The 25794-nt window shown below is 40.6% G+C and overlaps 1 protein-coding gene across 7 annotated transcripts in view; it reads left to right on the forward strand.

Moving 5' to 3' along the window:
• Positions 1–25794, forward strand: part of LOC134342756 (receptor-type tyrosine-protein phosphatase T-like) — a 1640095-nt gene that overhangs the window by 819365 nt on the left and 794936 nt on the right. For all 7 annotated transcript variants that reach the window (XM_063041291.1, XM_063041286.1, XM_063041287.1 and 4 more), the window contains exon 7: positions 20185–20478. In XM_063041291.1, the coding sequence (XP_062897361.1) occupies positions 20185–20478 (294 nt within the window). The remainder of the gene's footprint in view (positions 1–20184; positions 20479–25794) is intronic.

A 25794-nucleotide genomic window follows, 5' to 3' on the forward strand; every position in this document is an offset into this window, starting at 1 on the left:
TCAGCTGCTATCTTGTAATCTTCTGAAGCAGACTGGAAAAGATCGGGAAGGTGAAACTAAAATCAATTCCCTTTGAGATCATGATACATTACAAAAAAATTGTGAACTTAAGAAAAAAATCTTGGAAACTGATAGTTCCTAAAGATTCCAATGCAAACCATGGATAAAATATTTGAATATTCAAAATATATTCTTTTTTTTTCAGTAATATATTCCTACTATTTCTTCACACATTTTCTCAAAAGCACAATTTGGCAATTTCCAAGAGGAAGATAAAGAAAATATCTCCTTTGTTTCTGGCACAAAATTCACAATATACAGTCGACCTTCACTAATCTGACTACCTGTAATCCGGTTCCTTCGATAATCTGGCACTGATTATGTAATGTAAATCATATTTCCTGAAGGGCATTTGCCATCCTTCACGCAATTACGGACCAGATGGACGTTTTATGAAAATCTGGTCATTCCATGCCACTAAGCTAAGGCATTTTGTTTCCAATTTTACATTGTTTTAATTTAATTTAAATTCCTCTGTTACCATAAGGGCTTTAAAATTTCACCTCTTGATTGTTAATCTAGCCTTCTACGCTCCAGTAACTTATGATCTGATTTGTTACTGTCCCCTCATAATGAAATGTGAGCATCAGTGACAAAGCTTTCTAATTATTTCCCATCGTTAATTGCCTTGAGAAGTTGTTAGCAAGCTGTTACCATGAACTGATGCAGTCTGCCTGATAAGGTTAGTTTCACTGCAGTATGTGTTGTAGAGTTGTAGAGTGAATGAGCAAGTCCTTCAGCCCACCTGACTGGCGTACCAATTTTTACCAATCCCATTTTCCAGCATTAGATCCATAGACTTCTATGCCTTGGCTTTTCAAGTGTCTGTCTACATACCTCTTAAATGTTGTGATTTTATGTCTCCTTCACTTCCTCTGGCACTGCATTCTATGTGAAAACTTTCTCCTCTGATCCCTTCTAAACCACCTTTCTCTCATCTTAAATCAGTGGTGATTTAAGGCACCTACAACAAGTGACAAACTTCGTACCATTTACCCTATCCACACCCAGCCTACCCAGTCTCTGAAGTACTCCAATCCGAGCAATGTCCTGGTGAATATTCTCTGCACTCTCTCCTGTGCAGTGACATTCTTCCTATAATTTGGTAACAAGAACAGTGCATAATTTGCCTAGGGCAGCATAATCAATGGAATTGGAATTGATTTGTTATTGTCATATGCACTGAGACACAGTGAAAAGCTTGTTTTGCATTCTGCTGCATGTTTTCTGAAGTTGTGACGTGATGTCACAACTCTGATATTCTATATTTGATAAAGGTAAGCCTGACATATACATTCTTCACCACCTGTAAACCTCTTTTGCTACTTTCAACAAGGTCACTCTGTCCTCAACACTTCTTAGCACACTACCAGAATAAACCTTGTATTTTTTTGGGGATTAACTTCTATCTCCAATGCTCCATCCATCTCTCTACCTTCCAGTCATCTACTTCACTTTCTACCCTATCAATTTTTATGGTGTTCATAAACTTACTAATTATATCTCCTGTATTCACACCCATTTCACTAATACATATCACAAACATGAAAGGTCCTGATACTTATCCTTGCAGTACACCATTGGCCACAAACTTACAATTGGAAACAGCAGCTTCCATCATCACATTTTGTTTCCAATGTCCAAGACAATTTTAGATCCAATTTTCCAACTTGCCTTGGATCCCATCTGAGTTAACATTCTGGATTGGCTTAATGTGTGGGACTCTTATAAAGGCCTTATTGAAGTCTAAGTACACAACATCCCGTCCTCATCTATGTTTACAGTTATCTCATCAAAAAATAACTCCATCAAATTAGTGAAATAAGTTTTCCTGCACAAAATGCCATGTTTATCGACCCAAATTCCTGTTGTGTCATAAGCTCCAACGTCTCACCCAAGTGATCATAAAAAAGATAGAACACAAGTATTTCCTATCTAGAATAGAGTGTGTTTTGGAGAGTAACTTTCAGATGATGATGTTAGTGGGCTCTTGTCCCTCTTTCCCTTCATGCATTTGTTGGGATAGGTTTGAGGGATATGCTATCATTGTACTTCTGAAGGCAGTGATCTAACGTGGATTGTCGTGCGGGTCTTCTTGGTCATTGGTCCAAAGCTACAGCCAGATCCTAATGTCAAAGAAGATAGGTCAAGTACATCCTGAAATCTAGTTGCTCTGTCTATAACTAGATGATCTCTAAACTGTCTTGACTGGAGTTAATTTTTGGTGTGAAGTCCATGACAGAAGGGAGGAATCTTAAACATTCATTTTTGTGATAAGTAACACATAATGATCATAAGGTTTGCCAGTATGCACTCAAATATTATTGTCAGCAAAATAATGTATCCGTATTTTCTCTCACTTCCATTGAATGGGTTAATATCTCAATTACTGTATCAATTGTGAATATACTTTTTGTTTTGACATTGGAGAATTAAAGAAGTGGGAATGATTATTTCATGTTCAATACATAATCATTCTCACTGATTTAATTTTTGAAGATCATATCGAAGTATACTCACAATTTTTAAAAAATCACTTCATTTGCTTAGAACAAGTTTCAGAAAAAGTAATTAAAACATCACAATATGATTGAATTCATACTGCAATTTGAGAGGGAGAAGCATAAGTCACATGTATCAGTATCACAATGGAGTAAGGGGAATTACAGAGGCATGAGGGAGTAGCTTGCCTAGATGGATTGGAGGAGGATACTGGCAGGGATGATGGCAAAGCAGGGATGGCTAAAGTTTCTGGGAATAGTTCACAAAGCCCAGGATAGATATGCAGACATCCCACCTCTCCCGGAAGTTCTGGGAGTCTCCCGCATATTAATAGCAGCTCCCTGACACCCGCAAATGATATACAATATCCCAGAAATGAGAGGGAGAGCGGGAGCGGGAGCGAGAACCGGAGCGGTAGTGAGATTGGAAGCAGGAGAAAGAGCGAGCATCCTGATTGGTCACTCTTTGTGCTAAGTAGACCTATCAGTTTTCTCCGTGGGCGGGCTTTACAGTTGACCTCTGTCTCTCCATCAGTTCAGTTTCGTGTACTGCACCACCATGGCAAAGTGTTTCAAAAATAGAAAATATAAAACGCACATCACCCCAGACTACACTAAAGTATACCCCTGCCTAATAGGGGTCAAAATAATGACAGTGTTGCTTGCTGCACTGTTTGCAACAGTGACTCTTCTATTGCCCATGGTGGATTAGGACTGAAAAGACATGTTGAGGTGAGTTTAACAGGTGTCATTCATTCATTAGCATAGTTAACATTATTTAAACTAGCTGGCTAGCTGCTAAGGAGCTACTCTATTGATGTCCTACGTGTTGAGGCCAAACTCCCTGTAGACGTGCTTAAAGTTGTAATAGAAATTAAAAAATGACTCCATGATAATATATAAGTACATATTTTGATGTCACATTTTCTGCATATACCCAGTTTACAGATTACAGATTGGTTTACAGATTAGATAAAATCACTAAACAAAGTATTACATAAGACAATATAATAAGGATACACCTTACGCTTTTATTTTTTTTTAGGGACCACAACGTATTAGGGAGGCTAATAGCAGGGAAGGCTGCTCAAGTATTTCACAGTTCTTTTCAGCAGAGCCTCATCACAGTAGAAGGAAAGTTTGCAAAAGGAATAGAAAAGCTATTTGCATTAGCATTGAGATTGCTAACAAAATACTCAACGAGGAATATATATATATGTGTGTGTGTGTGTGTGTGTTTGTAAATCATTTCAATATGTGTCAAATAAATTGTTCTGTTCTTTCATAATCAAATGTCCCGTACACATGCGCCCTTGGAGGTCGACTGGGGGGGGGGGCTGCAGGTGAGATATGAGGTTGCGGGGGGCGGGGGCGCTACCTCCCTGAAATGGTGGTGCTATCTCCCTGAAATGAGTTTTTGCAGGGTGGGATGTCTGGATATGTCCCACAAAAGAAGTAGTTCTCAGATGGTGGGGGTAGGCAATGGTGGCTGACAAAGAAAGTTAAGTAGGGCATAAAAGCCAAGGAAAGGGAAACTGAGGTAGCAAGTGTGAGTGGGAAGTTGGATGGTTGGGAAGTTGTTTAAATCCAACAAAAGGTGACTGAAAAAGCTATAAGAATGGAAAAGATGAAATGTGAGGGCAAACAAGCTAATAATGTAAAGAAGGATACTAGAAGATTTTTCAGTTATATAAAGAGTAAAGGGGAGGTGAGAGTTGATATTGGACCAGTGGGAAATGATGCTGGTGAGGTGGTAATGGGGGACAAAGAGATGGCAGATGAACTTAATGGGTACTTTGCATCAATCTTCGCTGTGGCACACTAGCCGCGTGCCAGAGGTCCTTGAGTGTCAGTGAGCAGGAATGAGTGCCAATGCTATTACAAAGGAGAAAGTGCGAGACAAACTGAAAGGTCTTATGGTGGATAGGTTACCTGAACCAGATGAACTACATCCCAGAGTCCTGAGAGAGGTTGCTGAAGAGATAATGCATTGGTCATGATTTTTCAAGAATCACTTGATTCTGGCATGGTCCTGGAGGAGTGGAAGATTGCAAATTTCACTCCACTCTTTAAGGAGGGAGGAAAGCAAAATAAAGGAAATTATTGGCCAGTTAGCTTAGCCTCAGTGGCTGGGAAATTGTTGGGAGTCTATTATTAAGGATTATGTTTTCAGGTAATTGAAGACTAATGATAAAATAACTCAAATTCAGCATGGTTTCTGTGAAGGGAAATCTTACCTGACAAATCTGTTCTTTGAGGAAGTAACAGGCAGGGTGGACAAAGGAGTGGGAGTAGATGTCATTTACTTGGATTTTCAGAAGGCATTTGATAAGGTGCCACACATGACACCTTAACAAGATAAACTCCTATGATATTACAGGAAAGATGCTGGCATGGATAAAGGAATGGCTGACAGGCAGGAGGCACTGAATGGGAATAAAGGAGGCCTTTTCTGGTTGGCTGCCAGTGACTAGTGGTTTTCCTCAAGGGAGTGTACTGGGACCACTACTTTCACATTGTTTGTCAATGATTTGGATAATGGAATTGATGGCTTTGTGGCAAAGATTGCGGATGATATGAAGATAGATGGAGGGGTAAGTAGTGCGGGGGAAGCAATGCGATTACAGCAGGAATTAGACAAATTGGAAGAATGGGCAAAAAAGTGGCAGATGAAATACAGTGTTGGGAAATGTATGATAATGCATTTTGGTTAAAGGAACAATAGTGTAGACTATTATTGAAATGGGGAGAACTTTTGAATGTCAGAGGTGCAGAGCGACTTAGGAGTCCTCATGCAAGACTCCCAGAAGGTTAATTTACAGGTTGAGTCTGTGTTAAAGAAGGCAATTGCAATGTTGGCATTTATTTCAAGGGCAATAGAATATAAAAGGAAGGAGATAATGCTGAGACTTTATAAGACACTAGTCAGGACACATTTGGGGTATTGTCAACAGTTTTGGGTCCCATATCTCAAAAAGGATGTACTGTCATTGGAGATAATCCAGAGGAGGTTCACAAGGATGATTCTGGGAATGAAAGAGTTAACATATGAGGAGCGTTTGGCAGATTTGGCCCTGTACTCACTGCAATTTAGAGGAATGAAGGGTGTTCTTATTGAAACCTACTGAATGTTGAAAGGACTAGATAGGATGGATGTGGACAGGAAATTTCCTATGGTGGGGGTATTCAGAACTAGAGGGCACAGCCTGAAAATTGAGGGGTGACCTTTTAGAACGGAGGTATTCAAGATTTTTTTTTAGCTAGGCTATAATGAATCTGTGGAATGCTCTGTCACAGACTGTGATGGAGGTCAAGTCCATGGGTATAGTTAAGGCAGAAGTTGATAATTTGCTGATCGTCATGGCTTCAAAGGAAATGGCAAGAAGCAGCTGTATGGGCTTGAATGGGATCTGGGATCAGCCATGATGGAATGGTGGAGCATACTAACTGGGCTGAATTGCCTAATTCTGCTCCTATGTCTTATGGTCTTATCACTTAGTCCTGCCCACTCAAATGTATGTTGTATATGGCGAAGCTTGAGCAAGGTAACTCCAACAATGATGAAGTAACTCCATCCGATTTCTGAATGGGCAATGAACCAACCAACACTTCCTCACAATTTTTTTCTCTTTTTGCACTAAATTAATTTTTAAATATATATTTTTATTACAACTATAGTATATTTTTGTATTGTACTGTACTTGTGCCACAAAAGAATAAATTTCATGACATATATCTGTAATAATTAACCTGAATCTCTTTCTGAAGTGTCCAAGAAGTTATTACACTCAATAGCAAGATTTAAAGGTGCAAGGCATATTCAAACTCATTCAAAAAGATAACTACTCTACTATATATGGCAGTTTTGATAAGAAGGTGTATCGTGTGTTGGGCTTCATCAACCGTGGAATTGAGCTCAAGAGCCATGAGGTAATGTTACAGCTATATAACACCTTAGTTATACCCCACTTGGATTACTGTGTTCAGTTCTGATCACCTCACTACAGGAAGGATGTGGATACTATAGAGAGCCTGCAGAGGAGATTTACAAGGATGTTGCCTGGATTGGAGAGCGTGCCTGTGAGAATAGGTTGAGTGAACTTGGCTTTTTCTCCTTGGAGTGACAGAGGATGAGAGGTGACTTGATCAAGGTGTATAAAATGATAAGAGGCATTGGTCGTGTGGATAGCCAGAGGCTTTTTTCCTAGGGCTGAAATAACTAACACGAGGGGGCATAGTTTTACGGTGCTTGGAAATAGGTCGGGGGGATGTCGGAGGTAAGTTTTCACACAGAGAGTGGTGAGAGCATGGAATGCACTGCCAGCAACAGTGTTAGAGGGAGATACAATAGGGTCTTTTATGAGACTCTTAGATAGGTACATGGAGCTTAGAAAAACAGGTAGGGAAATTCTAGGCAGTTTCTAGAGTAGATTACATGGTCGGCACAACAGTGTGGGCCAAAGGGCCTGTAATGTGCTGCAGATTTCTATGTTCTATGTACAGTAATAAGTCTCATTTATATACAAAAGGAATGTCAAAGAAATGTTGTTAAAGGGCTGCAGCTCCTTGGCATTACGAAAATCATACACAAAGATAATATATCCAACGTTGACGTTCATGGAAAAATGCAGCAGTTTTTGATTCTTGATAATGGGTCAGTTTGTCAAATTAACCATGCAAAGACATTAGCTATTGTGCACTCCCTAAAGAATTAAGGAGGACAAATAGCAAATCCTCAAAATATGCTTCATCAGTTGTGCGAAATGATAGCATGATACTCCACCGAAGGAGGCCATTTGGTTCACTGTACTTGTCGCGACACTTTGGAAGAGGTGTTTAATTGGATGCACTCCACTGCTCTTTCCCAGATCCAGCAATTATTTTTTTCTCAATTTCATATTTGACTTCACTGCCCTTTCAGGTCTTGGTCATAGCTCACTGTTTAAACAATATTTTCTCTCTGCTTCTTCCACCAATGCCATTTCAACCACTTGTCAAGTTACTGGCTTTTACTTCGCTGTTATAACTTCCTTGCATGAAAATGGTTTAAACCTCTTCCAAACCCATCAGTACCTCAATGATAACATTGGAGAATGCATAAGTGACATGATTAATAATTAGAACTATGTCATAAATTTTCAGTAAAGAACTGTTTTGATGAGGAATGCAGCTTAATAATTTTCTGTCTCACTAAAATTTTGCAGATAGTCAAATGGTAAATGGTGGGAAATTGTCCATGATAAATCATGTTTTTGAATGCAAATAACTTGATTTCTTGTGACTGTTTCAACTTAAGGACAGTTTATTTTAAGTTGTATGAAACAAAGTTACCAAGGTCACTCTGTTGCCTCGATTGGCAGAACTGAATTAGTAATCCCATATCTCCCTGATAGCATGTGCATGATGTAATGCACCTTCCTTCCCAGGCTGATGCTTTCAGGTCTGAACAGAGGATATTCACAGTGATTTGAAATGATTGTGGCAGGTATGTTTGACAACTAATTACTTTGCATCATAAATGACAAGAGTCTGGACTGCCCCAGAGCTATCATTTTGATCTTCCCTTGAGCTGATCTATCTAGCTATATTTAAAATAGGAGAATCATTATCAGGGCTAATCTCTTACAAAAAGCACAACTGTTAAAACAAGTAACTTTTGAAATTATCCTCTAATTATTTGCAAATCAGAAACCATGCAAGCATTTTGTTTCTTTATGGAGCTTTGCAAATTTTGTAAAACTTCAAAAAAAGGTTTATTTCCGGAGTAAGATAGTACTTTAATGTTCATGCCAAAGGATTAAAGCAAGAGGACGCTGACACCACTTTCATTTTTAGACTTCACCTCTTCCCTCCTCCCACTCCCAGCTCCACCCATCTTTCTCCCTGCCCCCACCTGTCCTTCGACCCTTGCTCTGTCACACCCACTCCTTACTCCTTCACAGCCATCCTCTTTCACCCCCTGACATCTCTCCCACTTCTGCAGCTCTCCCACCTCTCCCTCCTCCCCACCTTTTCTTCCCCTTTCCCATTCCCCATTCCTCCTGCCCCTTGTCCCTCCTCTCACTCCTCTCCCAGCTCCACACATCTTGAACTTACTCCCACCTCCCCTCTGTTCTTCCCCTCCATTCCCTCCACGTGCCTCCTCCATACCCACATCCTCTCTCTACACCCCCTGCACCCCCCATGCCCTGTCTTCACCATTTCCTTTACCTTTTTGAAAGCCACCTCACACTGCTTTGTCCATTGCCATTTCTTCCCAATTTGTATTAATGAGTTCAAGTTGTGGAGCACAGTAACCAGGTTTGTCAGGAACTTGTTCTAGTAATTGACAAATCCTTAAAAAGGACCTCAACTGTGACATGTCCGTTGGCCTTGAGGCATGCACCACTGCTTGACTTTTCTCAGCACACTTGTGTAATCCTTGTGCATCAATGATGTGAACACAATAAGTGATGCTTGGTTTTAAATAGTTCATATTTATTGCATTGTGTTCTGAAGCCATAATCTTCTAATCTTTTTAACACATTCTTGAGATTTTGTAACAATGATATCATCCAAGAAACATTAAGTGCCTGGGCAGCATTTAGAGCAACTGGTCCATAGCTTTCTACCGCAGTGCAGGCTCGGATGCTTCTCCAAAATAAGCTTGTTATAACGAGAAAGCTCTTTGTGAGTCTTTAAGTGAGAAAAACTTTGGACTCTTCCTCCTTCTCCATCTGTAGGTCAGCCTCAGCTAAGTCCACTTTGCTGAAGTGTTTTTTTCTAGAAGGGTTAGCAAAGATATCCTCTCCTGGGCTGGGGGTATTGATCTACCTTCCTCACCTGGTTGATGGTGACATTAAAATCACCACAGATCCTGGCAGGCACATTTTTCTTGGCCACTGAGAGCACTGGCATAGGCCATGGTCTCCATACAACCTTGGAAAGAATTCCTTCAGCCTCCATGTGATGAACGTCACTGGGTACTTTATCATGGATGGTATAAGGAACCGAATGGACTTCATAACACTTGGTGGTGCATTTTCATTTAAAAATCTTTTACCAGCTTTCCAATGTCATCCTTGAACACTGCAGTGGTATCATCCAGTACCTTTCTTAATTCACTATTAGTAGACTCTATTGCAACGATTTTGGCATGCAAATGGTGGATGGATCAATCTAATCAAGTTGTGGTTGGTTCAGCCAATCACAGCCCCACAGTGTTGGCTGTCTTGTTTTTACCACATACAAGCCCAATGTGTCTTGTTAGTTGTTGTATTTCACTTTTATAAATGTCATTCCCACAGAAGTTACCTTTTCTGCTCTTTTTGAAGCTGCAACTTAACTGAACACTGATCTGCATGCTGTTGATGAAAAAGCTGATAATGATGAGAGTGACACAGGACTCGGTAACCTTGAGATTTACAGTGTGAAAACCAGCAACAGAGAAGCAAAATGGCTTACGTGTGTGTTGCTAACTTTTTCTCTTTTTCTCTTTTCAGTGCAGTCCATTTATTTATGTCTGCCCGATATTCTCTTTTGTATGTGTCATACTTTGTTGATTCTCTGCAAGTATCACCTTTAAACCTGCATTGGTCTGGTGTATGTGAGACCCTGCCAGAATGGTAACAATTTGTTCAGCCAGGCTGGCTTCTGTTTTGACATTGAAATGTTATTCTCTCTCACTTTCATTCCTGACTGCAACTCAATTGCGTCTCTGTCTGCTGTTTTCATTGATACAGCAATTACAACTGCTCTTTTAAATATAAGTTGTGCCTCAGTTAGGGGCCAGTTTTGAATACCTTCTTGTAAGATTCCACATTTGAACATTCTGTCAACACATCAGTAAGCTTATTACTGATCTGACAATTCTCAGACAATCTCTTCAATTCATCCACATACTGTGAAATGGACTCCCTTTCCTCTGATTACGCATATGAAACCTAAAGCTAGGATATTATCTCCCAGTACTCACTTTTTATGAAACCATGAAATCATACATTTTCTGCTTTTTTTAAACTCAACCGTTTGTCCTCTTGCAAAAAACTCTGCTGTGATTTTTGAAAAAACACTTGAACATCTCATAGTGCTTTTTTAAAAATTGCACTTCAATAGGTAGGTAGTCATCTCCTGTTTGTTTAGAACTTCCTCTTCACTACTGCTTCATATAACCCATGATGAATTAAGTAACAAGGTATGCTTAATCAAACAATTTATTTTCAATATACTCAAATATTACTGAAATATTACAAACGTTTGTAAATACACCACTCTCTGGCCACCCATCCGCCCTCCCTGCCGGATTCTCTTGTTCCGCACTCACAACCTTCCGTCTCTTCTCCTCACCCTCTCCATGTTCCACTCACCCCGCTCTCTCTGTTCCTCGTTCTTGCTCATTCCATATTCATAACCACTTGCTCTCTAACCCCCTCCCCACCCCATTCTCTCCATTCCTTCTGCCCTTTCTGCCCCCTCTTTGCTAAAAAAAGACTTGTTGGTGGACTGACAGCATTTGTCAAAGATCATCAATGTTTCTTCAATTAAAATTCCATTCATTATATGCAGAACAGAAGAGCTGTCAGTGGAAAGAGTTAACTTTTCCACTCTTATGCCTGCTGGTAATGTTTCAAGCAATGGATGCGACTTTCTTCTTCTTCTTCTTTGATAGAAAGTTCTAGAGAGAGCGGGGTGGAGAGAGATTTTTGACAGATGGTAGTCTGGTTTGGGGTTTTTTTGGCAGGAGCTGTGGAACAGGGCACAAGGAAAGATGCCGCAGAATGCCATTGGAAAGAGTGTCCCTATTGCAAGAAGTGCTTTGACTGGACAAACGGCTCCAAGGAGAAAGGGTCAATACTCCCGAGAGAGAGCCAGTTAGTTTGAGTTGGACTCCGAGGGAAGTTGAGAATGTGGCGGCTGTTTCACACAGACTATGGGTCCTGTGCATGAGTAGGAGATCCATCCCCAAATACTCCAGTATGAGCTCCAATGGTTGTGTGCACATAAGACTGGTTTAACTGTAATGGGCTTTTTTTTTTCTTTTTCCTATTTACTGTTTGATAAAGCTGAAACTGGTAAATATGCTTTCCTTATAATTTTATATGGTATATGATCTCTTGCCAACTAATAATTGTGTATGGGCAGTATTTACATGGCATTCACTCAAATCGCTGTTCCTTTAATCGGTATGTCACAATGTTCCTGTTTGGTTGAACTTCAAATCATATTGACCCTAGACGTAGATTGTTTATGAAAGGTGGCCTTCTCACTGCTGAGTCACGTGGCTGTTAGCAGAGTTAGTTAATAACCAAGTTTGCATACAAGTGCTGATGAGAGGCTTACACAATAAAGTAGTTAACTTACTCATTTTTTAAATTAAAAAAAAAACTAGTACAATGTTTAACTGGAAGATCCAGAACTGAATAGAACACTTAAAAGCATAGATAACATCTTTAATCAATAAAATTTATGGTTCTTTCTCACTCAATATAGCCTTGGTGTGAGTGAAGTCAAACCAATAAAGAGCTAGCTCTCAGAACTGTGGTTACTAAATTAAACAGCACTTAACTGAATGCTGAAACTAAACCCAAGTACTGCTGTTCATTTCCATTTAGACAGGATGAAACATAAGCAATTTCTTACTGTAAAATATTTTTCATGTTCCATTGACAAAGAGCCAGGCACAGTAACTGAGTGTTGACGTCAAGGTCACATTTTATGTCTTCTTCCCAACATTTCCATTCCTCAGGTGATCAGTCATTGCCTTACCCCAGCCTCTACTGTTTCTATGCAAAATCTGTCACATGCAACTCAGAATTTGCCAACCATGTATAACACTCCAAGGTTTGCCGAATATTCACGCACTTCAATCAAAATATAACTTAATCTCAAAGGATAACCATATCATAATGTAACACACAACTCAAGGAAAACTTTTTTAAAGATGTAATACAAAAAAATATTGGTGGTCATCAATCAAATATCAAATCTTCTGCAGCATTAAAATCCCCAGATAAAACCCAAGAAAGTGGCTCACTCTGGTGTTCCTAACATTTCGTGAATTGCTGAGGTCATTCTTGGAGAGTGACCAGAACATTAGCTGGACAGCCTGTGTTGGAAATTATAAGGATGGTTGACAAGCATGGAATAATGACTCAAGTCAAGTACAATTAAAGTATATGTTAACATCTGCATAAGGAGCCTGTGTCCTAATGCCTCTATTTGTAGCAGTTCATTTTCTCTCATCAAATGAATACTCTTTGATGGCAGCGGGAACCATTTGGCGACAGGGTGAGGAGAAGGCTCTTTCAGTTTTTTCCAATTAATCCCTTCTTCCCAGGTTATAATTATATGCCTCAGAATATGCTTATAATGATTTTGATCTTCTTTGTCATACTATCATTGGAATGAGCTATCAATGTTCCAATCAACCATCTTGCTTTATTTCTCAAGTTGGTTCTCTTGAGTTGCGGGTCATCATTCAGCCATCATCTATTAGCTAAGGCAGCTTAATATTCATTGATACTTTTGCAAATACTCTACAGGATCTCAGCAGTGACACATTGGACATCAACTTTCAGTACCTACAGTTGCCATCCTTCCTCTCCTTAATGACAAAGCAGAGAACAATGGTGGATTTGAGGATATTCCCAGTAGTGTCTCCTTTGCAACAGAGTAATAGCTGTAAAGGTAGCATAAGGATCTCTGCCACCATCACAAATGAAACCTTCAAATTTCATTTTTTCTATGTTTGATGGGCTCTATGGATTAGGATTTACCTGTATTTGTCCCATTTGTCTACCTACATGTTACATAGTGACTAGAGCCTTTGGACCCTTATCTGTAACATTGGAGTAACTACAGTGGCCTTTGCTAATTTACACATTTTCTTCCTCTGACCCACATGGTTTTATACAAGAAACTGTAGTCGCAATGGTCATCTACCTACCATGTATCATTGTGACAACACTTCCCCCTCTGCTTAGTCCTCCACTGTTAACAAGGCTTTTTGAGAAGTGTTCTTATATCATGTTCTAATGATACTTAGGCTTGTCCTTTCTTAGCAGAGCTAAGCTAGAGATGCCCATTCTATTAGCAAATATTTGGTATCTTAATGCTGATAGTGGGGAAGATGGAGAAGTGATGCTGACAATAATATTTATTTAAGGACCAGCAGGCAGACAAGCACTTGGAACCAATCTCAATATTATCCATTAATTGCAGCAGGTGATGAGGCAAAGCCAGCACACACATTGAGTTCTGATTTCAAGATTGTTCCTTTCATTCTCGTTTCAGGCTACTAACTTGCATTGAGACCCCCTTTTATTGAGCCTTTTTAGTTCCTTGCTCAATCCTGCTTCCAGGCTCTGTGCTCATATATGTGGTGTTACTCAAAGTTACACCCATCATTCTCAACTCCTATCAACTCCAGTCTGCTTTCTTGCAGATTTTTCTGGTACCTCTTTCCAATTCTGAATTCTCAGACTCCTACAGGCAATGCTTAGGTAATGGCAAGCTTGCGAGCTGTATATGCCATAAGAATTCAGCATCAATCATAAAGAACCCCCACCATCCATGCCATGCTCTTTTCTCACTGCTGCCATTGGGAAGGAGGTACAAGAGCCTTAGGTCCCACACTGCCAGGTTCAGGGACATCAGATTATTACCCTTCAGCCATCAGGCTCCTGAACCAGGATGGATAACTTCTCTTACCTTCACACTGAACTAATTCCACAACCTCTGGACTCACTTTCAAGGACTCCTCAACTCAAGTTCTCAAATGTATTATTTATTTATTTATTTGCTTGAAAAGACCAAAGTAACTTGTGTGAACGACTGGTGTCCTGTTGCACCCACCTCAATAATAAGCAAATGCTTTGAGAGGCTGGTCAAGGACTATGCAGCTTGCTACCACCCAAAATGGACCCCCTACAATTCGCCTACCAACACAACTGATCGTCAGTTGAAGCAACAGCCACAGCTCTACACACTGTCCTTACACATCTGGAGAAGAAGGATGCTTATATGAGCATGCTGTTCTTGGACTTCAGTTCAGCATTCAACACCATAATTCCCTCCAGGATTAACAAGAAGCTCAGAGACCTCGGCCTTCCCCTGCCTTGTGTCCACCCTTCATCCTAGACTTCCTGTCAGATCGCCGGCAGGTGGTAAGAGTGGGCTCCCTCACCTCTGCCCCTCTGACTCTCAACTCAGAAGCCCCCCAGGGCTGTGTCCTAAGCCACCTCCTTTACTCTCTGTATACCCATGACTGTGTCACTACAGACAGCTCTAATCTGCTAATTAAATTTGCTGACGATACTACATTGATTGGCCTGATCTCAAATAATAATGAGGCAGCCTACAGAGAAGAAGTCATCAGCCTGACACAGTGATGTCAACAAAACAACCTCTCCCTCAATGTTGCAAAACGAAGGAGCTGGTTGTGGACTATAGAAGTAATGGAGACAGGCTAACCCCTATTGTCATCAATGGATCTGGGGTTGAGAGGGTAAACAGCTTTAAGTTCCACTGCATACACATCACCGAGGATCTCATGTGATCTGTACATACTAGCTATGTGGTGAAAAAAGCACAACAGAGTCTCTTTCACCTCAGATGGTTGAAGAAGTTTGGTATGGGTCTCCAAATCCTAAGGACTTTCTACAGGAGCACAACTGAGAGCATCCTGACTGGCTGCATCACTGGTATGGGAACTGTACTTCCCTCAATCGCAGGACTCTGAGGAGAGTGGTGCGGACAGCCCAGTGCATCCGTAGATGTGAACTTTCCACTATTCAAGACATTTACAGAGACAGGTGAGTAAAAAGGGCCCGACCTTGGGCTGACCTGAATTACCCCAACCACAAACTGTTCCAGCTGCTGCCATCCGGGTACTGCGTCATAAAAGCCAGGACCAACAGGCTCAGGGACAGCTTCTTCCATCAGGCCATCAAACTGATTAATTCACGCTGATACAATTGTATTTCTATGCTCTATTGACTGTCCTGTTGTACATACTATTTACTACAAATTACTATAAATTGCACATTGCACATTCAGACAGAGATGTAATGTAAAGATTTTTACTCATGTATGTGAAGGATGTAAGAAATAAAGTCAATTCAATTCAATTATTTATTGTATTTCCACAGATTGTCTTGTATCACACATTGGTTGTTTGCTAGTCTTGTAGCTTTGCATTGTTCTTTGTTCTACTGTGAATGCCTGCAAGAAAATGAATATTGGAGTAGTATGTGTTGACATATATATACTTTGATAATAAATTTACTTTGAACTTTGAACCTTGGATTCCATTCCAGAGAAGCGTTCATAAGAGAGACTGTTTATAAATCAGAAATGAACAAAATCAGTTTGTGTGGAAGAGCATTGTAGAAATAGCTGTGATAGGGGAGCCAGCAGCCCAGCACTGCTCAGTTCAACTCAGCCGCCGATTGTTGCAGCTCGAGGGTAGTGGGGGAGGGGGTTATATAGGGGAGAGAAGGCTCACAGAAATACCCCATTCCCACCCAGCAGTCTCACAGTGAATGGTAAATTCCAAACACTCAGCCATAAGTAAGGTCTATCCATTAGTGGGAGTCCATAACTTGGGAAGCACACCTAGATCCTTCCTAACTCACATCTTAATATGCTTAATTATTTTGTAATATAGCCTGTCTCACAAAAGCTTGTTTTTTTTTACTGATTTTAAAGGACCTGTGAGATCAGCATAGGACAAGTTAATGGACATGTTGAGGTCAAGAAAGAGGGGGTATTGGAGCTTTTGAAAAAGATTAGGATACATAAGTTCCCAGAATTGGGCTGGTTATTACCCCAAGTTATTACAGGAAGCCAGGAAAGATATTGCTCAGGAGTTGACAAACATTTTGCGTCCTCATTGGTAACAATAGTACCAGAGGATTGGAGGATGGCAAATGTTGTTTCATAGTTCAAGAAAGGCAATAGAGATAATTCTGGGAGTTATAGACCAGTGAGTCTTACATCAGTGGAGGGCACACTAATGGAGACGATTGCAAAGGACAAGAATTATGAGCATTTAGTGATGCACAGTCTTATTAGGGATGGTCAACAGAGCTTTGTGAGGGGCAGAGCATGCCTCACAATCCTTACTGACTTTTTCAAAGAAGTGACAAAGCAAAATGATGAAAGTAGACTGAAGGATGCAGTGTATTTGGACTTTAGCAAGGTATTTGACAAGGTTCCTGATGGAAGGTTTATCGAGAAAGTCAGGAGGCATGGGATCCATGGAAACTTGTCAGGGTGTTTATGGAATTAGCTGGCTCACAGAGGGCCGAGGGTGGTAGAGATGCAACATATTCTAAATGTAGGCCCATGTTGTTCTGTAGGGATCTGTTCTGCTCTTTGTGATTTTCATAAACGATTTGGATGAGGAAATGGAAGGTTGGTTCAATAAAAAGATACCAAGGTTGGTGGTGTTGTGGATTGTGTAGAAGGTTGTCATAGTCACAATGCCACATAGACAGGATGCAGATCTGGGCTGAGAACTGGCAGATGGAGTTCAATCCAGAAAGATGGGAAGTGATATACCTTGGAAGGTCAGACTTGAAGGCAGAGTACAAGGTTAATGCCAGGATTCTTAGTAGTGCTGATCAACAGAGGGATGTTGGAGGATCAGAGGCAATGTTGAAGCTCCATAAAACTCTGGTTAGACAACATTTGGAGTATTGTAAACAAAAGAGATTCGGCAGATGCTGGAAATCCAGATCAACACACAAATTGCTGGCAGAACTCAGCAGGTCAGGCAGCATCTATGGAAATGAGGAAACACTCTACATTTTGGGCCAAAACACTTCATCAAATCTGGCAAGGAAGGGGGAAGATGCCAGAATAAGAAGGTGGGGAAGGGGAAGAAGTACAAGCTAGAAGGTGATAGGTGAAGCCAGAAGGGTGGGAGAGGGGGAATTAAGTAAGAAGCTGAGAGGAGATAGGTGGAAAAGGTAAGAGGCTAGCTAAGAAGAAGTCTGATAAGATAGGAGAGTGGACCATGGGAGAAAGGGAAGGAGGAGGGGCATTGGGGGGAGGTGATAGGCAGGTGAGAAGAGCTGAGAGGCCAGAGTGGGGAATTGAAGAAGAAGGGAGGGGGATAAAATTGGAGAAATCAATATTCATGCCAATAGGTTGCAGCTACCAAGATGGAATATGAGGAGTTGCTCCTCCAATCTGAGGGTGGCCTCTTCGTGGTAGAAGAGGAAGCCATGGACTGACATTCTGGTATGTCCTTCCATATGAGGCAACACTTCACCTGTTAATCTGTTGGGGGTCATCTACTAAATTTGGTGCTCCCGAAGCAGCCTTCTCTTCATTAGTGAGACTAGATGTAGATTGGGGGACCATTTTGTTGAGTACCTCCACTCTATACACCCTAAAAGCAGGATATCCCAGAGGCCAACCATTGGTCCATGGCCTCCTCTTCTTATAAGATTGTAAGAAACAAGGACAGCCGTTACTTTTTTTCCTAGGTTGGCATAGCTAATACTAGAGGTCATCCTTTCAAGATAAGTGGAAGAAAGTTTAGGAGAGATGTCAGAGGTAGATTTTTTACACGGAGAGTGCTGGGTGCCTGAAATGCATTGCTGGGGGTAGTGGTAGAGACAGATACCTTAGGGACATTTAAGGGACTCTTAGAGAGGCGTATAGATGAAAGAAGACTGGAGGGTTATGGGCTATGCAATTGGGAAGGATTAGATTCATAGTGGAATATAGAAGAATGGCACAGCATCACAGAGTGAATGTGCATATGGTGCTTTATGCTCTATGTTCTATGTGACAGTGTCTCCTGTCTCTGCAATCCTCCTTTAGGCAAGGGAAGCATATTTGCCTTCCACTTGTTTGAAGCTACAATCTATGCTTCCTTTATTTGTTCATTTTTCTATATATATTAGTGTCACTGTTTGATCTGCTACCTCCTGCCACATTTTTTTTGTCACTGTACCTGATTATTGAAAGCAAGTTTGTGGTAATACTCCTTCCCAACCAGAAAGAATACATACAGTTTGCTAGGCTGAACTCTGAAATTAAAGACTCCCATCCCACGCCTCTCCTTAACCCTTTAATAGTCTGAAGAGAGCAGTCACAGTTTAAGTTATTAGTCCAAATCATTTGATGTTCCTGCTATCTGTTTCCAGATTATTGACTTTGGTACTTACCCGGACTGCATATTGACATGTTAGGCTGGGTTAGAGTCAGATTCACAGCTCCAATGTGGTTTTCACACTCACTCTTTCCCCACGGGATTCGCCCCCCCCCCCGATGCTCCAGTTTCCTCCCACATCCCGAAGATGAGCTTCCTCTTAATTGGCTTCTATAAATTGTCCTCAGTGTAAGCACCAGGTGGGAATTCAGTGGGGTGCTTTGGAGCCCATAAGAGGGATAGATTACAGGAAGGTAAGTGAACGAATGTGAATGATAGGATTGCTCAAAGAGCCAGTATACAAGGGGTGATTGATAAGTTCGTGGCCTAAGGTAGAAGGAATCCATTTTAGAGAACCTAGCACATTTATTTTTCCTACATTTACGCACTTAGTCCAGCGGTCCTGGAGCATACTGATCCCTTCTTTGTAGAAGTCGCCATCTTGGACCTCCAGGTGGTCCACAGCAGGGGCGATTGATAAGTTTGTGGCCTAAGGTAGAAGGAGATGAGTTATTAACTTCAAACTTTCTGCATTTTCACTCAAAGAGTTGCATGTGCATGTAACGAGAGTTGTATAACTCATCTCCTTCTACCTTAGGCCATGAACTTATCAATCACCCCTACTGTGGATCACTTCTACAAAGATAGGATCCGTATACTCCATGACCGCTGGACTAAGTGTGTACATGTGGGGGGGGGGGGGAACTATGTTGAAAAATAAATGTGCTAAGTTTTCTAAAATTGACTCCTTCTACCTTAGGCCACGAACTTATCAATCACCTCTCATAGACTTGATGGATCAAATGTTCTCCTACATTGTATGGAACTGAAAGAAATAATGAATGAGAAATTGCATCTTAAGTAGTCTCTTTCAGGGCATTGCCAACAAAATAAATACAGTAAATTGCCTTCCGTTTGGTATCAAGATGACAGAATATTGTGTAATATGGAATGATGCCAGATGCCAGTTGGGTTTTTTTTATTCTGAGTTCTCATACTAACCTACATTATAAACCTACAGCACTATTCACATTTTCAGATGTGTGGGTGGCCCAACAGAGAATGCCCAGCTGCATTACTGTTACAGCAAGGCCAACAGGGATGCAAACTTTTAATTCTTCTCAATAATAGATTGTTCTCTTCTATGTCTAACCATTTAAGGACACCATATTGAACACCTGAGTTTATCTATTGATCTAATGGTGATTTCTGAGAATCAGCCTGTGGTCATTGGCACATTAAATGTTGTCACAATGTAAGAGGTCAAAGAGTGAGAGACTTAAATGCCATCTCTTATTTGTTTCAATATGGCAACAGCTAATTAGTCTTACAAAGTAATTCTACCCTCGTAGTCATTTAAATTGTTGCTTAAAATTTACCGGAACTACTTTGCCTTGTAGAGTGATGAAGTCTCAAAGCTCACATTTCAAATTCCAGTTTATCAGTGATTGAGCTCGTTGCTTTTGTTTGACATTGCAGAACCACCCACACCTATCGCCCCACCTGAGCTTTTGGCAGTTGGTGCAACCTACCTGTGGATCAAACCAAATGCAAATTCGATCATCGGAGATGGCCCCATCATCCTGAAGGAAGTAGAGTACCGCACAACCGCAGGAAATTGGGCAGAGACACATATCGTGGACTCCCCCACCTACAAACTGTGGCATCTTGACCCAGACGTGGAATATGAAATCAGAGTTCTGCTCACACGACCTGGAGATGGAGGGACTGGCCCTCCAGGTCCTCCTCTGACAACACGGACCAAATGTGCAGGTAAACCAACTGTGGTATAGAAATTCCACTTTGGGCTGATAACAATGAGCAGAGAAACCCTTTTATCAGTGGCTGCATTACCCTCTTATTTTATTATCTACATTTATGATTGCTTAAATAATAATATAGCTAGTTTAATAGTAATATAATTTATTAGAACATTCAGCTTACTTGTGCTTTACCAGGAAATGTAATATTTTACAGGACTCGTCAAATATGAGCAGCCTTTTTCCATATTTGCTATTTACTCAAATGACCCACAGTCATCAAGCTGACATACAAGCTCTGAGCTTTTGTTTTATTGTAGCTAATGACTTTGTAACAGTTAACAAGAAGAGTCAGTGGATTAATCATGTATGACTGCCAAAGCTGTATGAAATTTCCATAACGCAAATATGGTTTTTAAATACTAGATGTATTTCTTAGGAGTTTGAAGTAGTTTTTGGTATTTTTTTCTCTTCTGTAATTATTTTAAGAAGAGAGAAGGTAGGGCTGTGGCATTGAAGCCTTCCATTTCAAATGCCCAAGAGGTAGATTTTCCCAATCACATTGTAAATCTTCCAACCAGTAGAACAGAACACTTGCAATTTTTCAAAGAGATAGAATAGAAAATCCCTGGTGATTTCATTCTTGAGGTTAAGGAGACAGTTGAGACTTCTGTTTCCAAAGGGAAGTCAATAATCTTCTCACCACCTTCTTCCGAACATTTCACATTCCATCAGAAGAAGGGAGTGTTTATTTTCAGGCTCAGTTTCTTTGCCAATGTAAAATATAGCAGAGATATGCAAGACAACAAAAACCTTTCGTTCTTGAGTTGGATTATTGAATCAGTAGGTTGGGGAGGGAGGATTGAGAGGCGTTGTAGGTTTGATTTTCCTCAATTTTCTTCTACTCCAATGCTGATATTTAGTCAAATAATCGAAGAGAATACTCACCACCATTGGAATATTATCTGCAGATGGAAAAGAGAGCATCATCTACTGGATCCAAACCTATTGTCTCAACGTGACATTTTTCATTTTCCCATAAAAAACACCAGAATTCTCTGTGAACATGATTGTTAGTTAGCGTCCAATGTATGATTTTTTTTCCACATAACTCTGTCATCATTATCAATTAGACTTAAAAGGTCAAAATTAAATTTGCTTGGGGATGCTTTTATCCCTTCAATATGAGCCAGAGGTGAAAGAATATCTTGATCTTAATTCCTGAAGAGGATTGTAATGATGACATTAACCTGATTGTAGGAAGACCTCCAAGTGGTTAAGGCATTGGACTAGTGACCTGAAGGTCGTGAGTTCGAGCCCCAGCCGAGGCAACGTGTTGTGTCCTTGAGCAAGGCATTTAATCACACATTGCTCTGCGACGACACTGGTGCCAAGCTGTATGGGTCCTAATGCCCTTCCCTTGGACAACATTGGTGTAGTGGAGAGGGGAGACTTGCAGCATGGGCAACTGCTGGTCTACCATACAACCTTGCCCTGGCCTGCGCCCTGGAGAGTGAAGACTTTCCAGGCACAGATCCATGGTCTCACAAGACTAATGGATGCCTTTAAAGGAAGACCCCTGCACTTGTATACAGATAAGTGTGCAGGAAAACAAATACTCCAAAATACAACCTTTAGTGACTTGTATTTTTAATAATTTTCAGCTCCCATTTTTGTGCTCTCTATGTTCCCATTTTTGAGAATCTGCTGTTAAAGCTATTTGTTGTGCTTTAATTTTAGGCAGCAATCACCAGTTCTTATGTGTATACATCCTTTAACATATTAATCTTATATGACTGTTCGACGAAGCGGGTGCTTCTTGTTTATCACTGTGATATAATTTTATGTGAATTTCAATGGATGTTAGAGCTCAGAACACATTGAAACCAATATCCTGGAAAAAAATAGTTTTCTATTAATCTTAAATGTTGTATCATCAATCTTCTACACTGATGTACACCAGTAAGTGATGAGATGAGGTGCCATGCTAAGGTCGCAGATGAACAATGCATAAATTCTCTTTCAACATCATGGTTTCAATTCTGTAAAGCACAATAAATTGGATGCTGACCTAAATATATACCGTTATTTTTGGAAGTCTATTTTAAAGTAAGACACGAATTTTTGAACTATAAAACATGCTATTGTCTCACAGCTACCAAATTAATATCAGCTCATGTATCAGAGGCAAGCAAAATATTATAGGAAGATGTTCAATTGTCAGGATTTCTTTTCATAACATTAATAGAACTTTATGCTTATTTTTGTAATACTTGCCATGAAATTCCAATATGAACTAGAGAATGCTCTTGATTCAGACAATGACTGCTTTGTTCATTTCCTGGCCAAATAACCTTTAGCTGCAAAAGCGTTACTGGGATTGAATTTATGCAGTCTGCTGTTTTAATCCAAGGCCAGGCTGAGAAGTCACAACAGCTTGTGGATGCTGTGATCTGGAGCAAAATTCGGAGTGCTGGAAGAACTCTGTGAGTCAGCCGGCATTTGAAGAGTCAAATGAATGATCAATGTTTGGGCAGATGCAGGATCTTGAACCAAAAGGCCAATCATTCCTCGGCCAGCACACATGTCTCATTCCTCCAGCAGTCTGATTCTTACTCCAAGCTGAGGAGTGCTGCCCTGGCTTTGTCAAAGACTCGTAAAGAAAGCAAGTCACTTCGGCACGCAAGGGCTTTTCTCTTTGGAGCAAAAAAGGATGAGGGGTGGCATGATAGAGGTGTACAAGATGATAAAAGGCATAGATCAAATGGATAGCCAGAGACCTTTTCCCAAGGTGGAAATGGTTAATACGAAGAGGCATAATTTTAAGGTGTTGGAGGAAAGCATAGGGAGGATGTCAGAAGTTTTTTTACTCAGAGTGGTGCTAAAGACGTACATTAGGAGCGTTTAAGAAACTCTTAGATAGGCACATGAATGATATAAGGATGGAGGGCTATGTAGTAGGGAAGAATTAGATTGATCTTAGAGAAGGTTTAAGGGTCAGCACAACATCATGAGCTGAAGGGCCTGTACTGTGCTCTTATGTTCTATGTGGGAGCCAAGATGAATTTTTGCAATAAAGTGTCCAGCAGCATGTGCATTCAGGGACTGTGCTTTCACCATCAGTGACCCAGGCAAACTGTCAAAAGCACTGGAGGGTCAGGCTATTCAGACACAACGATCTTGAGCGGAGCATCAGGATCTTTTGGAGTATCATTGGGAACATTAGAAGCGGCGTTGTAGAAGGGGAGGCCAAAGAGGTTGCATCATGGTTAAATTGGCATGATAACAGATCAGAATCACTGGAATAAGATGTGTGTACAGTAGTGTGTTTGTTGGGATGCAGCAGCAAATGGGAAGGTCGAGTAAGGTCACAGATTGGAATCTTTGGAGTGGTTGAGGAATGAAGAATATTGCTGATGGAGCAGGGTTGGTTGCAATTCTTTACAGGAAATGGAAGAAGAGATACAAGGATCTCGATAAATTTTCCCTTAGTTGAAGATCTCCCGTTGACACACAGTGAGGTTAAATCAATGTCCTAAGAATGCACAGCAACAAATGTCCTTAAAGCAATTTGCTCTGTTAGTTTTTTTTAAGTTCCAGGAAGAACAAATAAACTAGTTATATGATCAGTTTCTCTTTATATTTTCTGTTATCTGTACTTGGTAACTTAAGTATGCACTGCATACTTAAGGAGAAGTTTAAAGAAGTTTGGATAAGTACACAGATGATAGGGGTAGGGAGGGTTATGATCCTGGTGCAGGTCGATAGGAGTAGGCAGTTTAAATGGCTCGGCACAGACTAAGTGGACCAAAGGGCCTGTTTTTGTGCTGTACTTTTCTATGACTCTATATGATACCTATGTTCACTCCAATTTCCTTTACAAAAACATTGTAAAGTTAGGCAAAGCTATGTGAAAACAAGCACAATATGATCTTTGCACAAAGAAACCTGTACTAATATAAGATATGTGAAAATGATCAGGACCTCTATGTAACACTCACAATTACTACAACATTGCAGCCATGACCACTGGTCAAAGCAAGTTAGCAGTTAAAGATCTCTTTGCAAGACTGTTACAGACAGTGGCAGTAAAGCCTACCATAGAGGTGAGAGGAAAACACAGAGGAAGGTGAACATGATGCCCACCGTCTACCAACACCCCCTCCCAAATTCTCCACTCCTTATTGAACTGACCTCATAGTCTTCTGTGTGGAAGGTCATCCTAAAGCACGGTAAGCTGTAGGCCCATTATAACCAGTGATCACGGGAATGGTTTTTTTCTATACATATTTCTTTTATTAGTGAAAAAGGCTTCAATAAATCATTTACCATTGTAAAGTAAGGCTGGGAGACCATGCTTACAGGAATTCAGTGTGACTGGTGACCCTTCATTAGCTATCTCATTCCTAAACCTTCATTACTATTTTTGTGAGTAAACAGAGAAGATTGCAGGTTTGCTCAAAGTCTCTGATTTCTGCTGACAGTGGAGGGAAAAGTAGCTATATGATCTGTGACTTCATTAGTTCTGTGTGTAATGCTGGGCTAATGTCAACCACTTTGCATAAGAAAGTGAATAGGCTGGTTTCCTGATGGTCACCAGCATTATAAAGATTGAAAGACTGGAGTGACTGGGCTTGTATACACAGGAATTTAAAAGGATGAGAGGGGATCTGATCGAAACACATAAGATTATTAAGGGATTGGACATGCTAGAGGCAGGAAACATGTTCCCGATGTTGGGGGAGTCCAGAACCAGAGGCCACAGTTTAAGAATAAGGGTCAGAGCATTTAGAACGGAATTGAGGAAAAACTTTTTCACACAGAGGGTTGTGGTTCTGTGGAATGCTCTGCCTCAGAAGGCAGTGGAGGCTAATTCTCTGGATTCTTTCAAGAAAGAGTTAGATAGAGCTCTTAAGGACAGCGGAGTGAAGGGGTATGGGGAGAAGGCAGGAAAAGGGTACTGATTGTGGACGATCAGCCATGATCACAGTGAATGGTGGTGCTGGCTCAAAGGGCTGAATGGCCTACTCCTGTACCTATTGTCTATTGTGTGCAAAATGTGTACAGAATTATTTTTGTGAGACTTTATTTTTAAAAAAGGCAAACGGATCCAAATTCCAAGTGTTTATTTCTTATCATTTACTCTGCTGTGCCTCTGCTTCCCTCACTAAAATCTGAGGTTAATGAACTGAAAGAAATGGTCTCAGAAAGAGATGATCAGAACCCGATATTCTGACCATTGAAATGCCCTATTTCATTCTTACATGTCTTTAACCCAGGAAAAGCCCTGCTAGACGTACACTCAGCGAGATTCAGTGTATGGCTTTGG

Source organism: Mobula hypostoma, chromosome 2, assembly GCF_963921235.1.
Source record: "Mobula hypostoma chromosome 2, sMobHyp1.1, whole genome shotgun sequence".
In the NCBI taxonomy this organism is placed as follows: Eukaryota; Metazoa; Chordata; class Chondrichthyes; order Myliobatiformes; family Myliobatidae; genus Mobula; species Mobula hypostoma.